At 48.7% G+C, this 23,627-nt stretch overlaps 1 protein-coding gene across 2 annotated transcripts in view; it reads right to left on the reverse strand.

The window, feature by feature from the left end:
* The window catches only part of LCP1 (lymphocyte cytosolic protein 1), a 32,998-nt gene that overhangs the window by 6,497 nt on the left and 2,874 nt on the right, over nucleotides 1-23,627 (reverse strand). Inside the window, exons 3-13 of one of the 2 annotated variants that reach the window (XM_054163110.1) lie at nucleotides 21,440-21,569; nucleotides 20,423-20,555; nucleotides 18,945-19,026; nucleotides 14,391-14,556; nucleotides 10,969-11,111; nucleotides 7,926-7,952; nucleotides 7,466-7,561; nucleotides 5,134-5,329; nucleotides 2,710-2,788; nucleotides 2,402-2,516; nucleotides 630-763 (exon numbers count right to left, since the gene is read on the reverse strand). In XM_054163110.1, the coding sequence (XP_054019085.1) occupies nucleotides 630-763; nucleotides 2,402-2,516; nucleotides 2,710-2,788; nucleotides 5,134-5,329; nucleotides 7,466-7,561; nucleotides 7,926-7,952; nucleotides 10,969-11,111; nucleotides 14,391-14,556; nucleotides 18,945-19,026; nucleotides 20,423-20,555; nucleotides 21,440-21,569 (1,301 nt within the window). The remainder of the gene's footprint in view (nucleotides 1-629; nucleotides 764-2,401; nucleotides 2,517-2,709; nucleotides 2,789-5,133; nucleotides 5,330-7,465; nucleotides 7,562-7,925; nucleotides 7,953-10,968; nucleotides 11,112-14,390; nucleotides 14,557-18,944; nucleotides 19,027-20,422; nucleotides 20,556-21,439; nucleotides 21,570-23,627) is intronic. The other variant, XM_054163111.1, reaches the window with a different exon arrangement.

Here is a 23,627-nt window from a genome sequence, read left to right on the forward strand (position 1 = left end):
TGTCTACAACTCCCTGAAGGGAGGTTGCAGCCAGGTGGGGGTTGGTCTCTTCTCCCAGGCAACCAGCACCAGAACAAGAGGACACAGTCTCAAGCTGTGCCAGGGGAGGTTTAGGCTGGATGTTAGGAAGAAGTTTCTCATAGAAAGAGAGATTGGCCATGGGAATGTGCTGCCCAGGGAGGTGGTGGAGTCACCATCATTGGAGGTAATGGAGACTGGATGAGGCTCTTGGTGCCATGGTTTAGTTGATTAGATGGTGTTGGGTGATAAGTCAGACTCAATTATCTCACAGGTCTCTTCCCACCTGGTTAATTCTATTCTATTGGTTGAATCACCATTTCTGGATGTATTTGAAAGCTGTCTAGATGTGGTGCTCAAGGACATGGTGTAGCAGTGGCCCTGGTAGAGTTATACAATGGTTGGACTTGATGATCTTAAAGGTCTTTCCCAACCATAGTGATTCTTCATTCTGTGAGCCTTGACTGGGATTGAGCTAAACGTTACTCTGTCTTTGCATAGAAGTGGAAACAGAGGAGTGAGCAAGATGTAGCCCATAGACACCATCAGGAAACTGTTAGAATGCAAACCAAGTGTAGCAAAACACTGAGGCTGGTGTCTGCCTGCCATACCTTCTCATCAGCTGCCAGATTAAGGCCAGCGTGAGCGTACGATTTCCTTCATTCAGATCTTGCCCAGCGATGCCGACGAGGGAAAATTTGGCTTGATTCTTCCCCAGTTCCACTGCATAGTTGCAGTTCTCAAGCTGTGGAAGACAGGATTGATTAGTGTGGTCCCAAAAGAAATATTTGGGCCTAAAGCCAAGACACTGTTACTTGAAGTTCTTTGGATCACTTTGACTAGATCATCCCGGGCAAACTGAAGCTGCTGGGGGCCTCTGTGATAATGCCACCAGCAGCCAGCTCCATCCCCAAAGTACAGTTAACACAGAAGGAAATGCTCTACTTCATCATCAGGGCCCCCCAAAAAACCAATTACCTTGTAAAATACAAATCCATGGCTCATGGGTACCTCCATCATCCTGGCAGTGCACTGAGATAAAGGATTAGTGTCCCAGTCAATAGTTTAGGTCAGGCAATCACTCTGGCCTAACTGGGTGAATTACTCATCCTGATAGCTGGGAGAAAGCTTTGTGTTTAGCAGCAAATCTGTGATCACTTCTTGAGGCATCTGGTCAAGACTGCTTATCATCACTGCCTTCACAGGATGCAGAGGGCAGTGATCCAGACAGCTGCAATTAAGCTGGCTCCATATGACTCACGGTGAAGATGCATTAAAGTGAGTGACCAAGACAGTAGCAGAAGTGATCTGCAAACACAGTTGTTAAATATTGACAGAAAAAGTGTCAAGGCTTTTTACTTCACAGATGTTGTGCAGCTGTCAATGGAACCAGAGTCTCAATTGGGTGTTTCCTTTCCAGGATGAAAAATTAGTCACTGACTAGGCAAAAAAAGTAATCATCATTTAATGTGCTGTACTTGGGACTAGAGAGCAACACAGGAGCCCACACTGCTGCTTGAAGTGGGGGTGAAGGCTGCCACATCCAGCTGGCAGCCAGGCACTAGAGGTGCCCCCCAGGGATCAGTGCTGGGCCCCATCCTGTTCAATATCTTTATTGATGATCTGGATGAGGGAATTGAGTCCATCATCAGTAAATTTGCAGATGACACCAAGTTGGGAGCAGGAATTGATCTGTTAGAGGGTTGGAGAGCTCTGCAGAGGGACCTGGACAGGCTGGACAGATGGGCAGAGTCCAACATGAAGTCCAAGTGCCAGGTGCTGCACTTTGGTCACAACAACCCCATGCAGTGCTACAGGCTGGGGTCAGAGAGGCTGGAGAGCAGCCAGGCAGAGAGGGACCTGGGGGTGCTGGTTGACAGCTGGCTGAACATGAGCCAGCAGTGTGCCTAGCTGGCCAAGAAGGCCAATGGCATCCTGGCCTGCATCAGGAATAGTGTAGCCAGCAGGAGCAGGGAAGTCATTGTGCCCCTGGACTCAGCACTGGTTAGGCCACACCTTGAGTCCTGTGTCCAGTTCTAGGCCCCTCAGTTTAGGTGGGGGGCACCAGAACAAGAGGACACAGTCTCAAGCTGTGCCAGGGGAAGTTTAGGCTGGAGGTGAGGAGAAAGTTCTTCAGAGAGAGTTGTTAGCCACTGGAATGTGCTGCCCAGGGAGGTGGTAGAGTCACCACCCCTGGAGGTGTTCAAGAGGGGATTGGATGTGGCACTTGAAGCCATGGTTTAGTTAGTGCTGAGGTGTTGGGTGCTAGGTTGGACTTGATGACCTCTGAGGTCTTTTCCAACCTTATTGATTCTATGAATTTACACAGACACCCACTAAGGATAAGGAATCACTGCTGAAGCCACTCTCCAGCTTTTCCTACCTTCTTCATATTGCCACCCAGTTTAGGATATGGTGGTTTGTTCACTCTGTTCCAGTCCACTGGCACTTTGATCTTTTCATAGAGCTGGAAGATAACCAAGGCATCTGATAGGTCACTGCAAACAGCAACAACAAAAAAAGATGTATCATTGCCCTAAGGACAGAGGGAAGCTAAACTATTAATAGAGGTAAACTTAGTTCCCTCAAAAAAAAAAGGGAAGTGTATATTCTTATAGGGGCAAAGAGTGTTTTTGTAAGCAATTTCTGGCTGTATTTATCCTCTCCACGAGCAATACCACCTTCTCTTACCTATACAAGTGGTTCACACGTGGATTGACACCTAGGGAGTTCATCCAGTTCCTGAAGGTCCTCTCTTCCCTTGTCTCACCTAAAGCAACACATACATCCAACAACAGACCTGTGAAACACTACACTCCAGCCAAGTGTCTTGGGGTGAAACCATGACTCTGAATTTGCAGTGCACTGAACCATAAACAGCAGGAGACACTGGCTGGCATGAAATAAGGGAGCACAGTGCAGCAGGTAGCATTGCTTCATGCCTTATGTATGACAGTATTTTAGGCAGACTGGCTTTGAAAGGTCTTCAAGGATTTGAGAACAGCCTGTGCCTTAGCACAGTTTCACTGTGAGGCTGAGAACCACAGAATTGTTAGGGTTGGAAGGGACCTCATGGATCATCTAGTTGTTCAAGGGGAGATTGGACGTGGCACTTGGTGCCATGGTCTAGTCGGGAGGTCTGTTGGGACAGGTTGGACTTGGTGATCCTTGGGGTCTCTTCCAACCTTAGTTATACTGTGAGACTGTAATCCCCCTGCCATGGGCAGGGAGACCTCACTGCATCAGGTTGCTCACAGCCACATCCAGCCTGGCCCTAAAAAACCTCCAGGGATGGGGCTTCTACCACCTCCCTGGGCAACCCAGGAGGACCTGAAGCTCAGGAAATGATCCACACAATGGTGGTCCTGACCCCAAGCCAGAGCAAGAAGGCAGGAGGCTTCTGCAAGCCCCAATTTAGCATATCATTTTAGAATTAAGGGGAATGCCAGATCAACTCCAATTTCAACCAACAAGCAGGCTCAGTAGTCCATACTGGTTCAGACACCCCACACACATTTTTGTTTAACATGCTGTGCACTGAACAAGCCCCCAAGAAGCTACATGCAGGTAAAAAGCAGCTTCACTTTGCTAAGGCTGCAGTGAAAATACATCCCAAGGACATAAAGTCTCAAGCTGTGCCAGGGGAAGTTTAAGCTTGAGGTGAGGAGAAAGTTCTTCCCAGCAAGAGAGATTGGCCATTGGAATGTGCTGCCCAGGGAGGTGGTGGAGTCACCATCCCTGGAGGTGTTCAAAAAAGGTGGCACTTGAAGCCATGGTTTAGTTAGCCCTGAGGTGCTGGGTGACAGGTTGGACTTGATGATCTCTGAGGTCTTTTCTAACCTTATTGATTCTATGATTTTAAAGTGAGGTTAAAGCATCATCATGTCAGAGCTGGGGATACTGTGGCACAAGTAACCACATGGAGGGCAGAAAGGGCTAGTAGCTTCCCCTGGTCCTTGGCCAAGGGGGGTTCTTGTGCTGTTTATTAATTGATTGTAAATACTCTAAAGAGTGTACCCAGAGAAGGGCCACGAGGTTGAGCAGAGGGCTGGAGCACCTCTCCTGTGAGGACAGACTGAAGGAGTTGGGGCTGTTCAGTCTGGAGAAGAGAAGGCTCCCAGGTGACCTCATTGTGGCCTTCCAGTATCTGAAGGGGGCTACAAGAAGGCTGGGGAGGGACTTCTCAGGATCTCAGGTAGTGCTAGGACTAGGGGGAATGGAATGAAGCTGGAGGTGGGGAGATTGAGGCTGGAGGTGAGGAGGAAGTTCTTCCCCATGAGAGTGGTAAAGCCCTGGAATGGGTTGTCCAGGGAGGTGGTTGAGGCCCTGTCCCTGGAGGTGTTTAAGCCCAGGCTGGATGAGGCTGTGGCCAGCCTGATGTAGTGTGGGGTGTCCCTGCCCATGGCAGGGGGGTTGGAACTAGCTGATCCTTGTGGTCCCTTCCAACCCTGACTGATACTGTGATACTATGTGTATTTTGTACATATTCACTGCATTCCATTGTAGATTGGGAGTTTTGCTTGTAAATACAGCTTTCATTTGCTCCCAGCTGAGCTGGTCTGGCTAAGTTAATGTTAGACCAAAAGAGAATTAACCAGGTTGGAAAAGTCCTTTGAGATCGAGTCCAACCTATCACCCAACACCATCTCATCAGCTAAACCATGCAAGCAAGCACTCCATCCAGTCTCTTCCTAAACACCTCCAGAGATGGTGACTCCACCACCTCCCTGGGCAGCACATTCCAATGGTCAATCTCTCTTTCTATGAGGAACTACTTCCTAACATCCAGCCTAAAGCTCCCCTGGCACAGCTTGAGAATAGAATAGAACTGAGTTGAATTAAGCAGGCTGGAAAAGACCTTTAAGAACATGGAGTCCAACCTATCACCCAACACCATCTCATCAGCTAAACCATGCAAGCAAGCACTCCATCCAGTCTCTTCCTAAACACCTCCAGAGATGGTAACTCCACCACCTCCCTGGGCAGCACATCCCAATGGCAAATCACTCTGGGAAGAGCTTCTTCCTAACATCCCCCCTGATGCTGGGGGGAGGGGAAGGGGGGGGATGGAGGAGGGAGGAACTTTAACCCACCACAACTCTGCATTTTCCTTACCTTCAATAGAGGTCCAGTCGATGTCTTGGTTCTCTGGCTTATGCAGGGCAGGGTATTTGTTGAACAAGTTGGCAATGAAGGCCAGGTTTAGCTTGGGGTTGCCCTGGACGACATCCGTGGCGGTGACGAACTGCCGGCAGCCCAGGCGCTCCGCCTGCTGCAGCATGCACTCCGCTCGCTGGACATCGTCCTTCTCCTGCCCCGGGGGGAAACACAGCCATCAGCCTCACCCCGCCGCCTGCAGCACCCACACAGCCTCTCTCTCCGGGGGGTGGTTAAAGCAGGGGTTTGTCAGCTTTCCAGCTCTCCCCCACAGAGCGCTAGCAGCGGCTCTGCGCTTTCAATCGGGCTTTGCCGCCGTCTCCCCACGCCGCTCTTACCGTCATGTTCCACGGCAAAAGGTGCCCTGAAACCAGCGAGCTCGCCGTGGGACTGGCAAGCAAGGTGATTCAGCACACTTCAAGACCAAGGGCATGTACAATCGGCAGGGGTTTGTGTTAAACGAAGACCCAGGAAGCTGGCCTGCCAGGGAGCTGAAGGAGGCAGTCTTATGAAGATAAGAGAGTCCTGTTTGGGCTAGAACTGATGAAGCAGGGCTCAAATGACAGAAACACCCAACTCCAAAGCAGCCTCTGAGAGACAGGGTGCCTGAATGAAGACCTGTGCCCAATAAGCTGTAGCTTTAACACACCTAAGTGCCAGGTTCTACACACTGGCCACAACAACCCCATGCAGTGCTACAGGCTGGGGTCAGAGTGGCTGGAGAGCGGCCAGGCAGAGAGGGACCTGGGGGTACTGGTGGATAGTAGGCTGAACATGAGCCAGATGGCCAAGAAGGCCAATGGCATCCTGGACTACATCAAGAACAGTGTGGCCAGCAGGAGCAGGGAAGTCCTTGTGCCCCTGGACCCAGCACTGGTTAGGCCACACCTTGAGTCCTGTGTCCAGTTCTGGGCCCCACAACTTCATAAGGACATTGAGACAGTTGAATGTGTTCAGAGAAGGGCAGTGAGCCTGGGGAGGGGTCTGGAGCACAGCCCTGTGAGGAGAGGCTGAGGGAGCTGGGGTTGCTTAACCTGGAGAAGAGGAGGCTCGGGGGACACCTTCTTGGTGTCTACAACTGCCTGAAGGGAGGTTGTAGCCAAGTGGGGGTTGGTCTCTTCTCCCAGGCAACCAGAACAAGAGGAGACAGTCTCAAGCTGTGCCAGGGGAAGTTTGGGCTGGAGATTAAAGTTCTTCCCAGAAAGAGAGATTGGCCACTGGAATGTGCTGCCCAGGGAGGTGGTGGAGTCACCATCCCTGGAGGTGTTCAAGAGGGGACTGGATGTGGCACTTGGTGCCATGCTTTAGTAGTCAGGAGGTGTTGGGTGACAGATTGGATTATTGCATCCAGTCTTGGGCATCCCAGTTTGAGAGGGACAGGGATCTACTTGAGAGACTCCAGTGGAGGGCTACAAGAATGATTAAGAGACTGGAGCACTGCCTTGTGAGGAGTGGCTGAGAATGCTGGGGAAGGTTGAGAGGTATTTAATAGAGGTTTATAACTATCTGGGGGCTGGGTGTCAAGAAGGAAGGAACAGCCTCTTCTCCATTGCACCCTGTGCTAGGACAGGGGGCAATGGGTGTGCACTACATCAACATGAGGAAGAGCTTCTTTACTCTAAGGGTCACAGAGCACTTGAGAAAGCTCCCCAGAGAGCTTGTGGAGTCTCCTTCTCTGGAGGCTTTCAAGACTCATCTGGATGCATTCCTGTGAGACCTGCTCTAGATTCTATGGTCCTGCTCTAACAGGGCTATTGGACTTGATCTCCAGAGGTCCCTTCCAATCCCTGGCATCCTGTGACCTTCAAGTCAGTGCATTTATCACCAGCAATCCTCAATCTGTTCTATCTTGAACAATTAAACCATTGGATTGTTTTAACCTTCTGAGCTGTGTCAGAGCAAGTCCTTATGGAGGCCCTGGAAAAGTGGAGGTTGATGTTGCCACATAGTTCCAGCAAGAATCCTGGGCTCTGGGACAGGCAAAAGTTGGGGTTCTCTCAACGTGACAAACGGGATAGTTTGAGGAAATTCCCATGTAAACATATTTAAACACCCTTGTTACATCTTAGTAGTTTATCAGTGTGGTTTAATTCTCAGTGAGGATATCTAATGAGAGGCAAAGCACATCATTTAGTTCTTTGGAAACTGTGGATTTCTGCAGCACAAGGTTGTGTGGCAGTGCTCAGAAGAGTTTGCTGTTCTGGCATCCCAGGGCCACCCTGCTGGCCAGCAGTGCAAGTTGCAGCCAGAAAATAAGCCCCAAAAAAGAAAACCACTTATCTCATCTTACCCTTAATCCTGACATGTCAATAGTAATAGCTGGAATGCCTTCTTCATCTCCCTTGGGGGCAACTTGGTTCAGCAAATGGTAATAAGCTCTTGAGTCCTGTGACAAGACAGAGGAATTAAAGGGGAGGCAAAAAAACAAACCCCAACATCCACAGGTCAGGTTGTGCGTGCCAGCTGTCCCCTGGACAATGGGCCTGCATGCTTCATTTTTCTGACATTGATCACTGGCTACATGATTAAATTAATTAGGCTGAAAGAGCACTTAGTGGCTCCTACTTTATGCTGTGTTTGCCAGATCTGTGTCTTCCCTAAGCCAGCACACAAGGATCTGTAACGCTGCAGAGCGCTCGGCACGTGCCAGAAGGCTGCGTGCTGCATACACAAAGAGGGCAGCAACAATGAAGAGGTATCAGAATGAGCCTGCTCTGAGGCTTGTAAATTAGAGACAGAGAAATGCATACCTTTATAATGCTGTAGAAGTCAGGCTTCTGGGCATTTAACAAAGAAAATGTAGAAGGAGAAAACAGATGTTTAAAGCGGGTTTCAAAGCAACGCTGGAACAGTTATGGGAGAGAAAGCACAGTTTTCAAGGACAGAAGTTAAACAGCAGTATCAGCAGCAGGCAAAAGGGTAGGAGCAAGACAAGGATTTCACAGGTGGTGTCTTTTAATCTCTTACAAAATGCAGTGTTAGCTTCCACGTGTGGGAAGAGGAGAGGCTGAGGGAGCTGGGGTTGCTTAGCCTGGAGGAGGCGGCTCAGGGGAGACCTTCCTGCTCCCGACAGCTCCCTGAAGGGAGGTTGTAGCCAGGTGTGGTGGTTTGAAAGGAAAGGCTCTGCTTTCCCTCCCCCACTGAGAAAGAGACCACGGCTAAACCCAGTCGGAGAAATGAGATTATGTTTTACAAGGAAACAGATTCTGTGTAACACAACAAACACAGGTATTTTACAATATATACAGGAATATACAGCAAATGAACTCAACCAGAAACCAGACCCCCCACAGAGGGGGCTTCCCCCTGTGCCCTCTTCACCCCCTACCTCCCTTCTCCCCCAAAGAGGTAGAAGAAGAGACGAGGATGGTTAGCAGGACAAAGGAAGAAGCGGACAGGCCTGTTACAGGGAGGGAGTTAGTTCTTATCTCTTGGCAAGAAGCCCAGAAGCAGATCCAGCCAAAAGGGACAGCAAAGGAAGGAAGACTGAGAGAAAGTCCCAGCTACCCTGGGTCTAACAATCTCACCTCCCACAATCCTTGGCCAATGAAATTCGTTTAGAATACCAAAATATTTTACAAACATTTAGCCAGTGTGCCCCTTTCTTAAAGGCACAGTGTCAAACGGCCACACCAGGTGGGGGTTGGTCTCTTCTCCCAGGCAACCAGCACCAGAACAAGAGGACACAGTCTCCAGCTGTGCCAGGGGAGGTTTACGCTGGATGTAAGGAAGAAGTTCTTCCCAGTAAGAGAGATTGGCCATTGGAATGTGCTGCCCAGGGAGGCAGCAGAGTCACCATCACTGGAGGTGTTTAAGAGGAGACTGGATGAGGCAATTGGTGCCATGGTTTAGTTGATTAGATGCTGTTGGGTGATAGGTTGGACTTGATGTTCTTGAAGGTCTTTTCCAGCCTGCTCAATTCTATTCCATTCCTATCCCCTCCCTCACCATCCCTGGAGGTGTTCAAAAAGGGATTGGATGTGGCACTTGAAGCCATGGTTTGGTTAGTCCTGAGGTGTTGGCTGCTAGGTTGGACCTGATGATCTCTGAGGTCTTTTCCAACCTTACTGATTCTATGATTCTAAATATTAATCCCCCTTCAGAAATAACTCAAAGAACTGAAAACAAAGCTACATGTTTGTGTCTAGAGACTTTATTAATACTCTTCAACATATCATAGTATCAGTCAGGGTTGGGAGGGACCACAAGGATCAGCTAGTTCCAACCCCCCTGCCATGGGCAGGGACACCCCACACTAGATCAGCCTGGCCACAGCCTCATCCAGCCTGGGCTGGATACACCTCCAGGGATGGGGCCCCAACCACCTCCCTGCACAACCCATTCCAGGGCTTCACCACTCTCATGGGGAAGAACTTCCTCCTCATCTCCAGCCTGAATCTCCCCACCTCCAGCTTCATTCCATTCCCCCCAGTGCTATCACTACCTGAGATCCTGAGCAGTCCCTCCCCAGCCTTCTTGGAGGCCCTCTTCAGATACTGGAAGGCCACATATATAATGTAAATTACCCGAATTAGAAGGTCTTTTCCAACCTGGCTTATTGCAATTCTAATTCTTTTGTATCTTATACATCTACATTGTTTCTCACCATACCCAGAAAGTGGTTATTTAGAGCAGAAGTGAGTGGGGAGACACTTAAAGAATGGCTGTAAAGGTTTAGCCATGAGGTCTGAGGTGACAGGTTGGACTTGATGATCTTTGAGGTCTCTTCCAACCTTGGTGATTCTGTCTTGACCTCTGAGAAGTAAACATGTACCTTATTTTTCCAACTGTACACATGGGTGTACACAACTGTGATTTATCTTTCAGTTGCAGATGGGACTTAGGCAGTCTAGTCCTCCCTGCCAGGCTACAGAAAGATGGGAAAGCCTCCATTCTTCTCCCTTTACATGGATGTTCTCTAGGCACCCTCTGCCCAGTGAGCCAAAAACATGGACAATGAAAGTTTTATTGATGAAGGGGATGCTCAGACTCTCCTGTTGCCTTCTGCTGTGACTCCCTGGCAGTTAGTTCTGTACATCAAGTCAGTCATGGTAAATTACTTCTCATGCTTCAGTCTCTGATGAAGCTTGCAACCTGGCATCTCTGGAGTGGGGCTTTTCCCATGCTATGCAGGGAGTGAACAGACCCAAGTTGTAGCTGATGAGGTTGGCTTTCCTGGAAGCCAGCTCAGAAGCCCTCCTTGATATACCCAGCATAACCACCATGAAGCCCCCAGTACATGAAACATGCTGCATGGGCTAGAAACCCATCCTTGCAGGTGCCTCCCCAGCTGGCTATGTTCTTTTGAATAGTCCCACTACATGAAAACTTGCAAGGAGTGCATGAAAGGCTGTAGCAAAGCTGGGACAGAGGAGCACATACCCAAGCTATGCTGAAGGAAACATCATGCCCTTCCCCTACACCTAGTTATATGCCTGAGTAAGGTACAGCCTTTTCCAAAGCAAAGCCAGGTCAAGAGGCATTTAAGGACATTTAGGCAGGAGGAGAGCAATAGAGGCAGGGAACTGAAGATCTAGTGGTAGAGTCCAGTATGCCATGTCACTTCCCAGGCATTTGGTGTGCTGGGGCTGGCAGTGATGACTGAGGTTAAGAGGAGGAAGAATACTGCTGCACAGAACCCCCACTAAAATGATTTTATGTACTCTGCTCCATGAGTTGGGCTGAGCAGCCTCAGCTGCTTGGGTTGTCTGATGGAACAGTGTGTTTGGAGGACAGCTGAACTGTTACTCTTGGTCATTTTGGAATTCTTAGTATTCTATGTTCTTCTCATACCTTGATATCTGTGCTGAAGTTGCCAACTTTGTTGCATCCTGCGTTCTCCAGGTGGTAGTTTGCCCACCTCAGCAGCAGTTCCTCTGGAGACAGCTTCATCAGATCCTCCAGACTCTCTCCTTCTCTCAGAAGGGCAATCAAGGCTAAGCAGGGTAAAAAGGAAAAATCAATGATATTGTGAACACTTACTGGTTAATTCTACTCTAAAAGATTGCAGCTCTTTGGAGTTTTATTGTTTAAGACTGAGGGGTGACTGAAGAATAGAATTAACCAGGTTGGAAGAGACCTTTGAGATCAAGTCCAACCTATCACCCAACACCATCTAATCAGCTAAACCATGGCACCAAGTGCCTCATCCAGTCTCTTCCTAAACACCTCCAGGGATGGTGACTCCACCACCTCCCTGGGCAGCACATTCCAATGGCCAATCTCTCTTTCTGAGAAGAACTTCTTCCTAACATCCACTCTGAACCTCCCCTGGCACAGCTTGAGACTGTGTCCTCTTGTTCTGGTGCTGGGAGAAGAGACCAACCCCCACCTGGCTACAACCTCCCTTCAGGGAGATGTAGACAGCAAGAAGGTCTCCCCTGAGCCTCCTCTTCTGCAGGCTAAGCAACCCCAGCTCCCTCAGCCTCTCCTCACAGGGCTGTGCTCCAGACCCCTCCCCAGCTTTGTTGCCCTTCTCTGGACACCTTCCAGCAAGTCAACATCTTTCCTAAACTGAGGGGCTCAGATCTGGACACAGGACTCAAGGTGTGGCCTAACCAGTGCTGAGTCCAGGGGCACAATGACTTCCCTGCTCCTGCTGGCCACACTGTTCCTGATGCAGGCCAGGATGCCATTGGCCTTCTTGGCCACCTGGGCACACTGCAGGCTCATGTTCAGCCTACTATCAACCAGTACCCCCAGGTCCCTTTCTGCCTGGCTGCTCTCCAGCCACTCTGACCCCAGCCTGTAGCACTGCCTGGGGCTGTTGTGGCCAATGGCCATAAAGTTTGTGGCCTGTGCTAAAATCAGGCAAGGATGAGCTGCCTGCTGTAATGCACTCATGAGGACCAGAGTAAAGTACACCCAGGGATGCCTGAACAGAACAACTATTTTCTACTGCAATTGAAATGAATTATCTAATGCCAAGTGAAGAGCTCTGTCCTGAGTCATCCTTCATCAGCAAGGAGGTCTTCACAGCATTATCAAAGTTTGCAAGATCAAACAGCTGGGTAGGAATGCATTCTTCATGCCAGCAAGCAACACTTGAGGCTCTTCCACACACCTGAGTGAAGTTTGCTTTCATCATTGCTAATATCACTTAGAGTCATAGAACTGCTGAGGTTGGAAGAGACCTTTGAGATTAATAGATTCATACTGTGGTTTGGACTGGAGGGGACCTTGGAGATCATCTGGTTCCAGTTCCAGCCCCTGCCCCCCCACCATGGGCAGGGATATCTTCCAGCAGAACAAGCTGAGGAAGACCTCATTCAATCTGGCCTTGAGTGCCTCCAGGGAAGGGGCAACCTGTTCCACTGTATTGCCACACTCCCTGCAAAGAAGCTCTTTCTAACATCCTATCTAGATCTACCTACCTCAAGATTCAAGCCCTTGCCCCTCATCCTATCACAGAATCACCAAGGTTGGTAGATACCTCAATCACTACAAGCCCTTCTAAACAGTCCCTCCCCAGCTTTCCTGAAGCCCCCTTCAGGTACTGGAAGGCTGCTGTAAAGTGTCCCTGGAGCCTTCTCTTCTCCAGGATGAAGAAGCCCAGCTCCCTCAGCCTGTCCCCAAAGGGAAGGTGCTCGAGCCCTCTGATTATCTTTGTGGCCTCCTCTGAACCTGCACCAGCAGTAAGATGTCCTCCTTACACTGGGAGCACCAGATCTGGATTCAGGAGTCTGGGATTACTGAGCCTATCCATTCACCTAAAGCTCTCAGTGAGAATCACACATCCCTGGAGATATTCAAGGTGAGGCTTGACAAGGCTCTGAGCAACCTCATCTCCTGTTCCACCACTACCACCCCTGCTTCATCTTCCCCTGGCAGCTCCTGCTCCCCCTACACCATCCTCCACCCTGCCTAAACAGCTCCTGCTCCATCACCATCATTTTTGCACCCATCCCAGACCCTCACCAGCCAAGATACCACCCAGAGGAGCTCAGCCCCAGCCAGCACCTGTGGATGTTATTGGAGCAGTCATCAATCCTGTCCCTAACAGCCGGGGGGCCAGCAGGCCCCCCGGCCTTTGGAGTCACCACCACCAACACCCAGTGTGCACCAGGGGCACTCACCAGTGAGGAGAGGAGGATCCTCAGCCCAGATGGGCTCAGCTTAGGGCTGCTGCCCTTCCTGAGGGGGATTAAATAGGGGAGTGGGTGTGGAGGGCAAAGTGACCACACCTAGGGTGGGAGAAGACTCCAACAGAGCCCAGGTGCTGTGGGTTTGAGGGGAAAAGGGGGAAAATGGAGTGGGGGAAAAGGGTAGATCTGGTGGGAAATGGGAGGTGGTGGTGAAAGAAGGGGATTTTAACATAAAAGCTAGTGAGGGGTTTGGAGCACAGCCCTGTGAGGAGAGGCTGAGGGAGCTGGGGTTGCTTAGCCTGCAGAAGAGGAGGCTCAGGGGAGACCTTCTTGCTCTCTCCAACTCCCTGAAGGGAGGTTGTAGCCAGGTGGGAGTTGGTCTCTTCTCCCAGGCAACCAGCACCAGAACAAGAGGACACAGTTTCAAGCTGTGTCAGGGGAAGTTTAAGCTGGATGTTAGGAAGAAGTTCTTCCCAGAAAGAGAGATTGGCCATTGGAATGTGCTGCCCAGGGAGGTGGTGGAGTCACCATCACTGGAAATGTTTAGGAAGAGACTGGATGGGGCACTTGGTGCCATGGTTGAGTTGATTAGATGGTGTTGGGTGATAGGTTGGACTTAATGATCTCAAAGGTCAATAGAATAGAATTAACCTGGTTAATTCTATTCTATTGACTGGAAAAGGCCCTGACCAGCCTCATCTAACCTAGAGACTGGTACTGCTGTAAGTGGATGTCTGACCCAGAGGACCTCCAAGGTGGACCTCCAGAGGATCCTTCCATTTTCTGTGATCCTGTAACTCTGATTTCCCAAAGAAAGAGGAAATGTTTGGCAATCAAGAGTCACCAAGAGCAAGAAAAGAGCTTCTTGAATGTGGTGCAGCATTTCCTTATCCCAACACACAATGGGTGTAAACCATGAGCCAATAAGCATGAAGTTAACTTTGCATAGGCCATACAAGCCTGCATACAGCCTTGGATTTTGGAGTGCTGGAACCTGTGAAGGGCAAGGGAAATTACAGCAGATGATGAGAGGCACCAAATGCTTGGGGGGTGGAAAAAAATGTAAAGACCCTTACCCTAAAGATTGTTCAGTGATAGCAGGGGAGCAAAGAAATGAAAAACCATACCTACCTTCATTCCTGCTGATCTCTATGTCAGCAAAGAGTCCAATTTTGATGACTTGCCACAAAAGACCCAGAACCAGGTAAGGTTTCCCTTCTTTTAAGTCTTCAGCTCCAATGTTAACAACATGGCACCCAATGGCTGAAGCAGAGTTCAGAGCCAGGTTCAGATTTTCCTAGGGAAAGTAACTGAAGAGCTGAGTATACAGGAAGCATTAGTGGTGACATCTCTGAGGGGCTTCATGGTGAAGGTGTTGATGTACATGGAATCACAGAATAGTTTGGGCTGGCAGGGACCTTTAAAATGTCATCTAGTCAAATCCCCTGCAGCAAGCAGGGACATCTTCAGGAGACAAGTTACTGAGAGCCTCATCCAACGTGATCCTGAATGTCTCCATAGATGGAGCATCTGCCCTCTCTATGGGCAATCTATTCCAGTGTTTTGCCCTTGGTGATCCTGAGGGTCTTTTCCAACCTGAATGTTTCTGTGATTCTGTGATCCTTCCTCACTGCAAAATATTTATTCCTTATATCTAATCTAAACTGACCCTCCTCAAGCTGTGCCAGGGGAAGTTTAGGCTGGAGGTGAGGAGAAAGTTCTTCACTGAGAGAGTCATCTGCCATTGGAATGTGCTGCCCAGGGAGGTGGTGGAGTCACCGTCCCTGGAGGTGTTCAAGAGGGGATTGGATGTGGCACTTGGTGCCCTGGTTTAGTCATGAGGTCTGTGGTGCCAGGTTGGACTTGGTGATCTTTGAGGTCTCTTCCAACCTTGGTGGTTCTGTGATTCTGTGATTCTTTCAGTTTAAAACTGTTACCTCTTTCCATATGGCAACTCCATCTTTCTTACAGGCCCACCTGAAGTATTGAAAGGCTGCAAAAACTCTCACAGCCTTTCTCCACAGGCTATGTGTTCCACCCCTGTGACCATTTTCATGTCACAGAATCATAGAATCAATAAGGGTGGAAAAGACCTCAGAGATCATCAAGTCCAGCCTGTCACCCAACACCGCAGGACTAACTAAACCATGGCACCAAGTGCCACATCCAATCCCTTCTTGAACACCTCTAGTGATGGTGACTCCACCATCTCCCTGGGCAGCACATTCCAATGGCCAATCTCTCTTGCTGGGAAGAACTTCTTCCTAACATCCAGCCTAAAGCTCCCCTGGCACAGCTTGAGACTGTGTCCTCTTGTTCTGGTGCTGGTTGCCTGGGAGAAGAGACCAACCCCCAACTGGCCACAACCTGCCTTCAGGGAGCTGTAGACAGCAATAAGGTCTCCCCTGAGCCTCCTCTTCTCCAGGATGTTATGTTCCTTCACTATTAGTAGTCATGAAGTGTTGGGTGACAGGTTGGACTTGATGATCTCTGAGGTCTTTTCCAACCTTATTGATTCCATGAAGCTATTTCCTTTCCATTTATAGTATCATAGAATCACAGTATCAGTCAGGGTTGGAAGGGACCACAAGGATCATCTAGTTCCAAACCCCCTGCCATGGGCAGGGACACCCCACACTACATCAGCCTGGCCACAGCCTCATCCAGCCTGCTCTTAAACACCTCCAGGGATGGGGCCCCAACCACCTCCCTGCACAACCCATTCCAGGGCTTCACCACTCTCCTGGGGAAGAACTTCCTCCTCACCTCCAGCCTCAATCTCCCCACCTCCAGCTTCATTCCATTCCCCCTAGTCCTAGCACTCCCTGAGATCCTGAGAAGTCCCTCCCCAGCCTTCTTGTAGCCCCCTTCAGATACTGGAATGCCACAATGAGGTCACCTGGGAGCCTTCTCTTCTCCAGCCTGAACAGCCCCAGCTCCTTCAGTCTGTCCTCACAGGAGAGGTGCTCCAGCCCTCTGCTCATCCTCCTGGCCCTGCTCTGGACACCTTCCAGCACCTCCAGATCCCTCTTGGAACAGGGGCTCCAGAACTGGAGGCAGGACTCCAGGTGGGGTCTCCCCAGAGCTGAGCAGAGGGGGAGAATCCCCTCCCTTGCCCTGCTGGCCACACTTCTCTTGCTGCAGCCCAGGATCTGGTTGGCTTTCCGGGCTGCAAGTGCACACTGAGAGCTCCTGGTGAGCTTCTCCTCCCCCAGCAACAAAGGGTGTACCAAAACCTGACCCCCAGCTATGCACTATTCAGAAAGGCAGCTTGATAAGCAGAGGGCAAGTAGAGCAGGCAAAGAAGGCTAGAAAACATAATTTATCACACAGATTTCCCATTTTTCAAACGGATTTCATCACTGCTGGCATGACAAAAAGAATCTGATTAGATAGAATATACAGACAGAGACAGTGTAAATTCTCCTAAGAGAGACAAATTGGGGCCTTTCAAATTCATTACCTTTTGTCCAGCAGACAGCTGTAAAAGGGTTAAGTTAAAGTGGAAAAAATATTGATCAGATCATGTCTGCTTGTGACAAGGATTGATCTGAGCTGCATCACTAAGCCATGCTGCTGACCAAAATGATTAGGGCTGAAAGATGTTGTGTACAGCATAAAAATCCAATTTGATGGCTTCTGAGCTTACTTGAGCCTAGCTAATGTTCCATCAAATCAGAGTAGCTGAAGGCTAAAGCGGGTTAGGTTCATATCTGTTCCATACATCTATGTATGCTCTGCATCCAGACAGGCAGATGCTGTTCAGATAAAAGCATCTCTCCACAGACATCTGTGGGAGAAACCAAATGAACTTTAAATAGGTAAGAATCAGCTTCTTTGTGTGTGTGTGTCCAGTTTTTAAATCATATACATGTTACTGTAATAGAAATAAAGAACAGAAAGATCTCAGCTCAAGCACGAGAGAGTTGTTAGGCGTTGGAATGGGCTGCCCGGGGAGGTGGTGGAGTCACTGTCCCTGGAGGTGTTCAAGAGGGGACTGGACGTGGCACTTGGTGCCATGGTTTAGTCATGAGGTCTGTGGTGACAGGTTGGACTCGATGATCTTTGAGGTCTTTTCCAACCTTACTGATTCTATGGTTCTATGAAAGAAGAGATTCAGCATTTAAGCTGAAATAGCACAGATTGTAATAGGCCAACTACCACCAACAGAAGAGGAGGACACAGTCTCAAGCTGTGCCAGGGGAGGTTTAGGCTGGATGTTAGGAAGAAGTTCTTCATAGAAAGAGTGATTGGCCATTGGAATGTGCTGCCCAGGGAGGTGGTGGAGTCACCATCACTGGAAGTGTTTAAAAAGAGACTGGATGAGGCACTTCGTGCCATGGTTTAGTTGATTAGATGGTGTTGGGTGATAGGTTGGACTCGATCTCAAAGGTCTTTTCCACCCTGGTTAATTCTATTCTAGTGAGTTGTTCTACTCTAGGCAAGGCAAAAGCTACTGTCCCATCTCAGGCATGTTGCACACCACAGTGCCTGGATCACAGTTAACATGTCAATGAGGATATCAGGCTGCAACACAGCAGTTGTGAATTCAGGCCCGTGGCCACGCTCATGTGCCCTTGGCTGTGAGGTTCAGCCTTCTGAATGCCACTCCAACTGGAACTGGCCACTGTACTATCTACTTGTTCTTACATTTGTGTGGCATCTATCACAAAGGGATCTGTGGAGGTTTTGGGCTCTGCCTTTAAAATTTAGCTGCAGATTTCGAGCAGAAAAGTAGAAAGATATAAATAAATCACTCTTGGGTGTAAAAAGGAAAACAAAAGATTGTTCTAAACAAATTCCCTGGATAATTGGCTGGAATAAGAGAAGCTCTACCATAACAATTCAACACATTTCACTTCCCTTCCCATTCCTTTTCTCTCCTCCTCTGATCCTGGCTGGTTTGCTTTGCTGTGAGGAAGATAATGTGCTTCTGGCTGGCCTTGAGATAAGCCTAACACTGCTTTCTCTCAACTCCTCTCTCTTGGTACAGGAGGATTTGGGAGGTTTGGGGGAAGGGGGAGCAGCAGAGCAGCTTCCCTGGTCTTTTTGACCAGGGGATTTCCTTGTTATTTGCTTTTTGTACATATCTATGTGACATTGTAAATCCTGTCTAGTTTGTACACATTCACTGCATTCCATTGTAGACTGTAATTTTTGCTTGCAAATACAGCTTCACTTGCTTCTAACTGAATTGGTCTGGCTTAAAACCCACCACAGTATCTAAAGCTGGAACTGGTAAACACAGGGTTAAGTGCAAACACAAACAAAGTTTGTTTAGTCAGATTGCTCATACATGTACAAAGAAACAGAGAAGTGCAACTTAGACCTGAGCATCTCACTTTGCCACAACCAACTTTCCTTGGTTCTGTATCACAGAAAGAGAGATTGGCCATTGGAATGTGCTGCCCAGGGAGGTGGTGGAGCTACCATCCCTGGAGGTGTTCAAAAGAGGGTTGGACATGGCACTTGAAGCCATGGTTTAGTTAGTCACAGTATCACAGTATCACTTGAAGCCATGGTTTAGTCAGTCCTGAGGTGTTGGGGATAGGTTGGACTTGAGGATCTCTGAGGTCTTTTCCAACCTTAGTGACTCTATGATTCTGTTGGGCAGGACTGTGGTATATCCAGCCTTTGCTCTGAGTGATTATACCAAAGCACCCTTAGGGGAAAAAATTTTAGTACCTGTATTGTGAAGGGTGTGAGCTTCTTTTTGTTGATTGTTCTCTCATCAATGGTATCTGGCACTGAAAAGTTGATCATCTTACTGGAAATGAAAGAGAGAAGAGTCACCATCAGTGCAAGTGTCTAAGAAGAGACTGGATGGGGCACTTGGTGCCATGGTTTAGTTGATTAGATGGTGTTGGGTGATAGGTTGGACTTGATGATCTCTGAGGTCTTTTCCAACCTGGTCTGGTCCATTCCATTCCATTCCATTCCATTCCATTCCATTCCATTCCATTCCATTCCATTCCATTCCATTCCATTCCATTCCATTCCATTCCATTCCATTCCTCTAGCTATGTGTTCACAAAATGAAGATACAGCTTATGTCACAGTGCTGGAGTCAAAGAGCTAGAGTGTTACTGAGCCTCTGTTTTAACAGGTGCACACACTAGCCCTCATGCAATACTCAGGCAGCTCTCTTGGGTCACATGCAGATTGTACTATACATGAGTAGAAAATTTCTGTGAAAGCTCTCACTATATCACACTGCTTCATGTGAAGCCCTAGAAGTCCTTGGACAAAACCAAAACCAAGCAACTTCTCTGATTTCACTGACTTCATCTTACTGAAAATGTCCAGAGGCAAGGAAAAACTATTATTTAACATGAAAGAAGCCTGCATCAGGAATAGTGTGGCCAGCAGGAGTAGGGAAGTCATTCTGCCCTGTAGTCAGCACTGGTTAGGCCACACCTTGAGTCCCGTGTCCAGTTCTGGGCCCCTCAATTTAAGAAGGACATTGAGAGACTTGAATGTGTCCAGAGAAGGGCAACAAGGCTGGGGAGGGGTCTGGAGCACAGCCCTGTGAGGAGAGGCTGAGGGAGCTGGGGTTGCTTAGCCTGGAGACGAGGAGGCTCAGGGGTTGGTCTCTTCTCCCAGGCAAACAGCACCAGAACAAGAGGACACAGTCTCAAGCTGCACCAGGGGAGGTTTAGGCTGGATGTTAGGAAGAAGTTCTTCCCAGAAAGAGAGATTGGCCATTGGAATGTGCTGCCCAGGGAGGTGGTGGAGTCACCATCACTGGAGGTGTTTAGGAAGAGCCTGGATGGGGTGCTTGGTGCCATGGTTTAGTTGATTAGATGGTGTTGGGTTTATAGGTTGGACTTGATGATATTGAAGGGTTTTTCCAACCTAGTCTATTCCATTCCATTCCATTCCATTCCATTCTATTCTATTCTATTATACTCTACTCTATTCCATTCCATTCCATTCCATTCCATTCCATTCCATTCCATTCCATTCCATTCCATTCCATTCCACTTTTATATTTTCCAAGAAAGAAAGAAAAAAAAGAAGAAAAAAAATCCCCCCCCTAACATTATTAAGACACTGAAATTGCAAAGATTAATGAGCTTAATGTCCAGTCAGCAGCTTCCATTTAAGCAGAGATGTGAGTCTCTGCAGCTTCATGGCTCCCATTTGTAAGACAGATTCGTTACCAAAGAACTATGCCGTCACCGACTGCCTGGAAGAGGTCATCTGTTTCTGGATTCATTGGCACCACGTGCTTACAGTCAGGGTCCTTCTCAAGGGCTTTATTAATCCAGTTGACAAAAGCATACTTTTCTTCCTCTGTGGACATAACAGGAAACCCATCAGTTTGTTGTGCAGTACCTCTATCATTTTACTTAAACAGGTGGACCTCGAGAAGACTCTCCCACCAGTCTGACTAATCAACAAACCTCTATAAGCAGGGAAGGTCATGAAGAGATAGGCAACTGAGCTGAAGACAGACATGGGTTTGAGCACACCTTCCACACTCCTTTCTACTGACAAAAGCTCAGGGGTGACCTTATTGCTGAGGCTGAGGGAGCTGGGGTTGCTTAGCCTGCAGAAGAGGAGGCTCAGGGGAGATCTTCTTGCCCTCTAAAACTCCCTGAAGGGAGGTTGTAGCCAAGTGGGGGTTGGTCTCTTCTCCCAGACAGCCAACACCAGAACAAGAGGACACAGTCTCAAGCTGCACCAGGGGAGGTTTAGGATGGATGTTAGGAAGAAGTTCTTCCCAGCAAGAGTAATTGGCCATTGGAATGTGCTGCCCAGGGAGGTGGTGGAGTCACCATCCCTAGAGGTGTTTAGGAGGAGACTGGATGGGGCACTTGGTGCCATGGTTTAGTTGATTAGATGGTGTTGCGTGATATGTTGGACTTGATGATCTTGAAGGTCTTTTCCAACCTAATCTACTCCATTCCATTCCATTCCAGTCCATTCCATTCCATTCAATTCCAGCCCACTCTACTCTACTCTACTCTACTCTACTCTACTCCACTCCACTCCACTCCACTCCACTCCACTCCACTCCACTCCACTCCACTCCTCTCCACTCCTCTCCACTTCTATTCTATTCTATTCTATTCTATTCTATTCTATTCTATTCTATTCTATTCTATTCTATTCTATTCTATTCTATTCTATTCTATTCTTCCTTGTTGCTATCAGTGTAGGACAGCTGTACCTACCTGAGTAAGAGTGTTGTGTGCCAGCACTGGACTGCTCGGACGTCCCGCCGATAGCACAGATCCCCTCCTTTTTGTTGATTTGCTTCCGGAACGACTTAGCCACATCCTCACTCTTCAGGTTTTGGAAAATCTTTGAAGCAGGAGAAACAGTTTAAAACATTTTGTACAATTAAAGCAAGGTGAAACCAAGTGAGCTCCCGGGCCAGAAATCATGTCCTCTCTGTGTGATAGATAGGGAAGCACAGCTTGCATATTATTCTTCGGGTTTCTGGGTCAAATCTGTGCATCTGCTGTGGCAGACCAGGAGCAGCCTTGTTCCACCAGGGATCAGTGCTGGGCCCCATCCTGTTCAATATCTTTACTGATGACCTGGATGAGGGCATTGAGTCCATCATCAGTAAATTTGCAGACAACAGCAAGCTGGGGGCAGGAGTTGATCTGTTGGAGGGTAGGAGAGCTCTGCAGAGGGACCTTGGCAGGCTGGACAGATGGGCAGAGTCCAAGGGCATGAGACTGAACACATCTAAGTGCCAGGTTCTACACCATGGTCACAACAACCCCATGCAGTGCTACAGGCTGGGGTCAGAGTGGCTGGAGAGCAGTCAGGTGGAAAGGGACCTGGGGTTGCTGGTTGATAGTAGGATGAAGATAAGCCAGCAGTGTGCCCAGGTGGCCAAGAAGGCAAATGGCATTCTGGCCTGCATCAGGAATGGTGTGTCCAGCAGGAACAGGGAGGTCAGTCTGCCCCTGGACTCAGCACTGGTTAGGCCACACCTTGAGTCCTGTGTCCAGTTCTGGGCTTCTCAGTTTAAGAAGGATATTGAGACTTGAACATGCCCAGAGAAGGGCAACGAGGCTGGGGAGAGGTCTGGAGCACAGCCCTGTGAGGAGAGGCTGAGGGAGCTGGGGTTGCTTAGCCTGGAGAAGAGGAGGCTCAGGGGAGACCTTCTTGCTCTCTACAGCTGCCTGAAGGGAGGTTGTAGCCGGGTGGGGGTTGGTCTCTTCTCCCAGGCAACCAGCATCAGAACAAGAGGACACAGTCTCAAGCTGCACCAGGGGAGGTTTAGGCTGGATGTAAGGAAGAAATTCTTCACAGAAACAATGATTTGCCATTGGAATGTGCTGCCCTGGGAGGCAGCAGAGTCACCATCCCTGGAGGTGTTTAGGAAGAGCCTGGATGAGGCACTTGGTGCCATGGTTTAGTTGATTAGAAGGTGTTGGGTGATAGGTTGGACTTGATGATCTCGAAGGTCTTTCCAACCTGGTTAATTCTATTCTATTCTATTCTATTCTATTCTATTCTATTCTATTCTATTCTATTCTATTCTATTCTATTCTATTCTATTCTATTCTATTCTATTCTATTCTATTCTATTCTATTCTGCCACAGCTTTTCCTTTTTCAAAGCAGTTAACAAAGGTCAGCTAAAGTAGCAGAAATGTATATGGTATGAAACCTCGGAGCCAAAATGCTCAGGAAGAGGATCTTTCATAGGTTTGTTTTGAAGAAAGAACCAGTAAAACTCTGTTTTCCTATCCCAAGTGGAATTCCGCTCCCTCAGCCCTTGCTTTTGTCCCAGTTCAGACCAGAAAAAGCAGCTTTTTAAACAGAAGAAAAAATGCCCCATAAAGTCTTCAGTGTCCATCTGCTTGAATTTTTCATAACCATCTAGCCAAAGCAGAATCTTTTTGCCACTTATAAGTGAAAAACTTTACCCTGCTGCATCAATCAAGCTGAAAGATATGAAGTTTATTCTGTGTGCTGCTGCATTCACATAACTTGTCCCAGTTAATTGCAAGATTTCATCTGCTGTCATCTTTTCCAGCAAAGGGACCTCTTGGATTGGTAGAAGCTACTGAGACACTTGGCTTTGTGCCTCTGCTGTGCCCTAGGGACTACCTTGAGTGTTCTGCCTGGCATAGTATTCATAGTATCATAGTATCAGTCAGGGTTGGAAGGGACCACAAGGATCATCTAGTTCCAGCCCCCCTGCCATGGGCAGGGACACCCCACACTACATCAGGCTGGCCACAGCCTCATCCAGCCTGGGCTTAAACACCTCCAGGGATGGGGCCTCAACCACCTCCCTGGACAACCCATTCCAGGGCTTCACCACTCTCATGGGGAAGAACTTCCTCCTCACATCCAGCCTCAATCTCCCCACCTCCAGCTTCATTCCATTCCCCCT

The sequence above is a fragment of the Dryobates pubescens genome, chromosome 7 (genome assembly GCF_014839835.1).
Source record: "Dryobates pubescens isolate bDryPub1 chromosome 7, bDryPub1.pri, whole genome shotgun sequence".
In the NCBI taxonomy this organism is placed as follows: Eukaryota; Metazoa; Chordata; class Aves; order Piciformes; family Picidae; genus Dryobates; species Dryobates pubescens.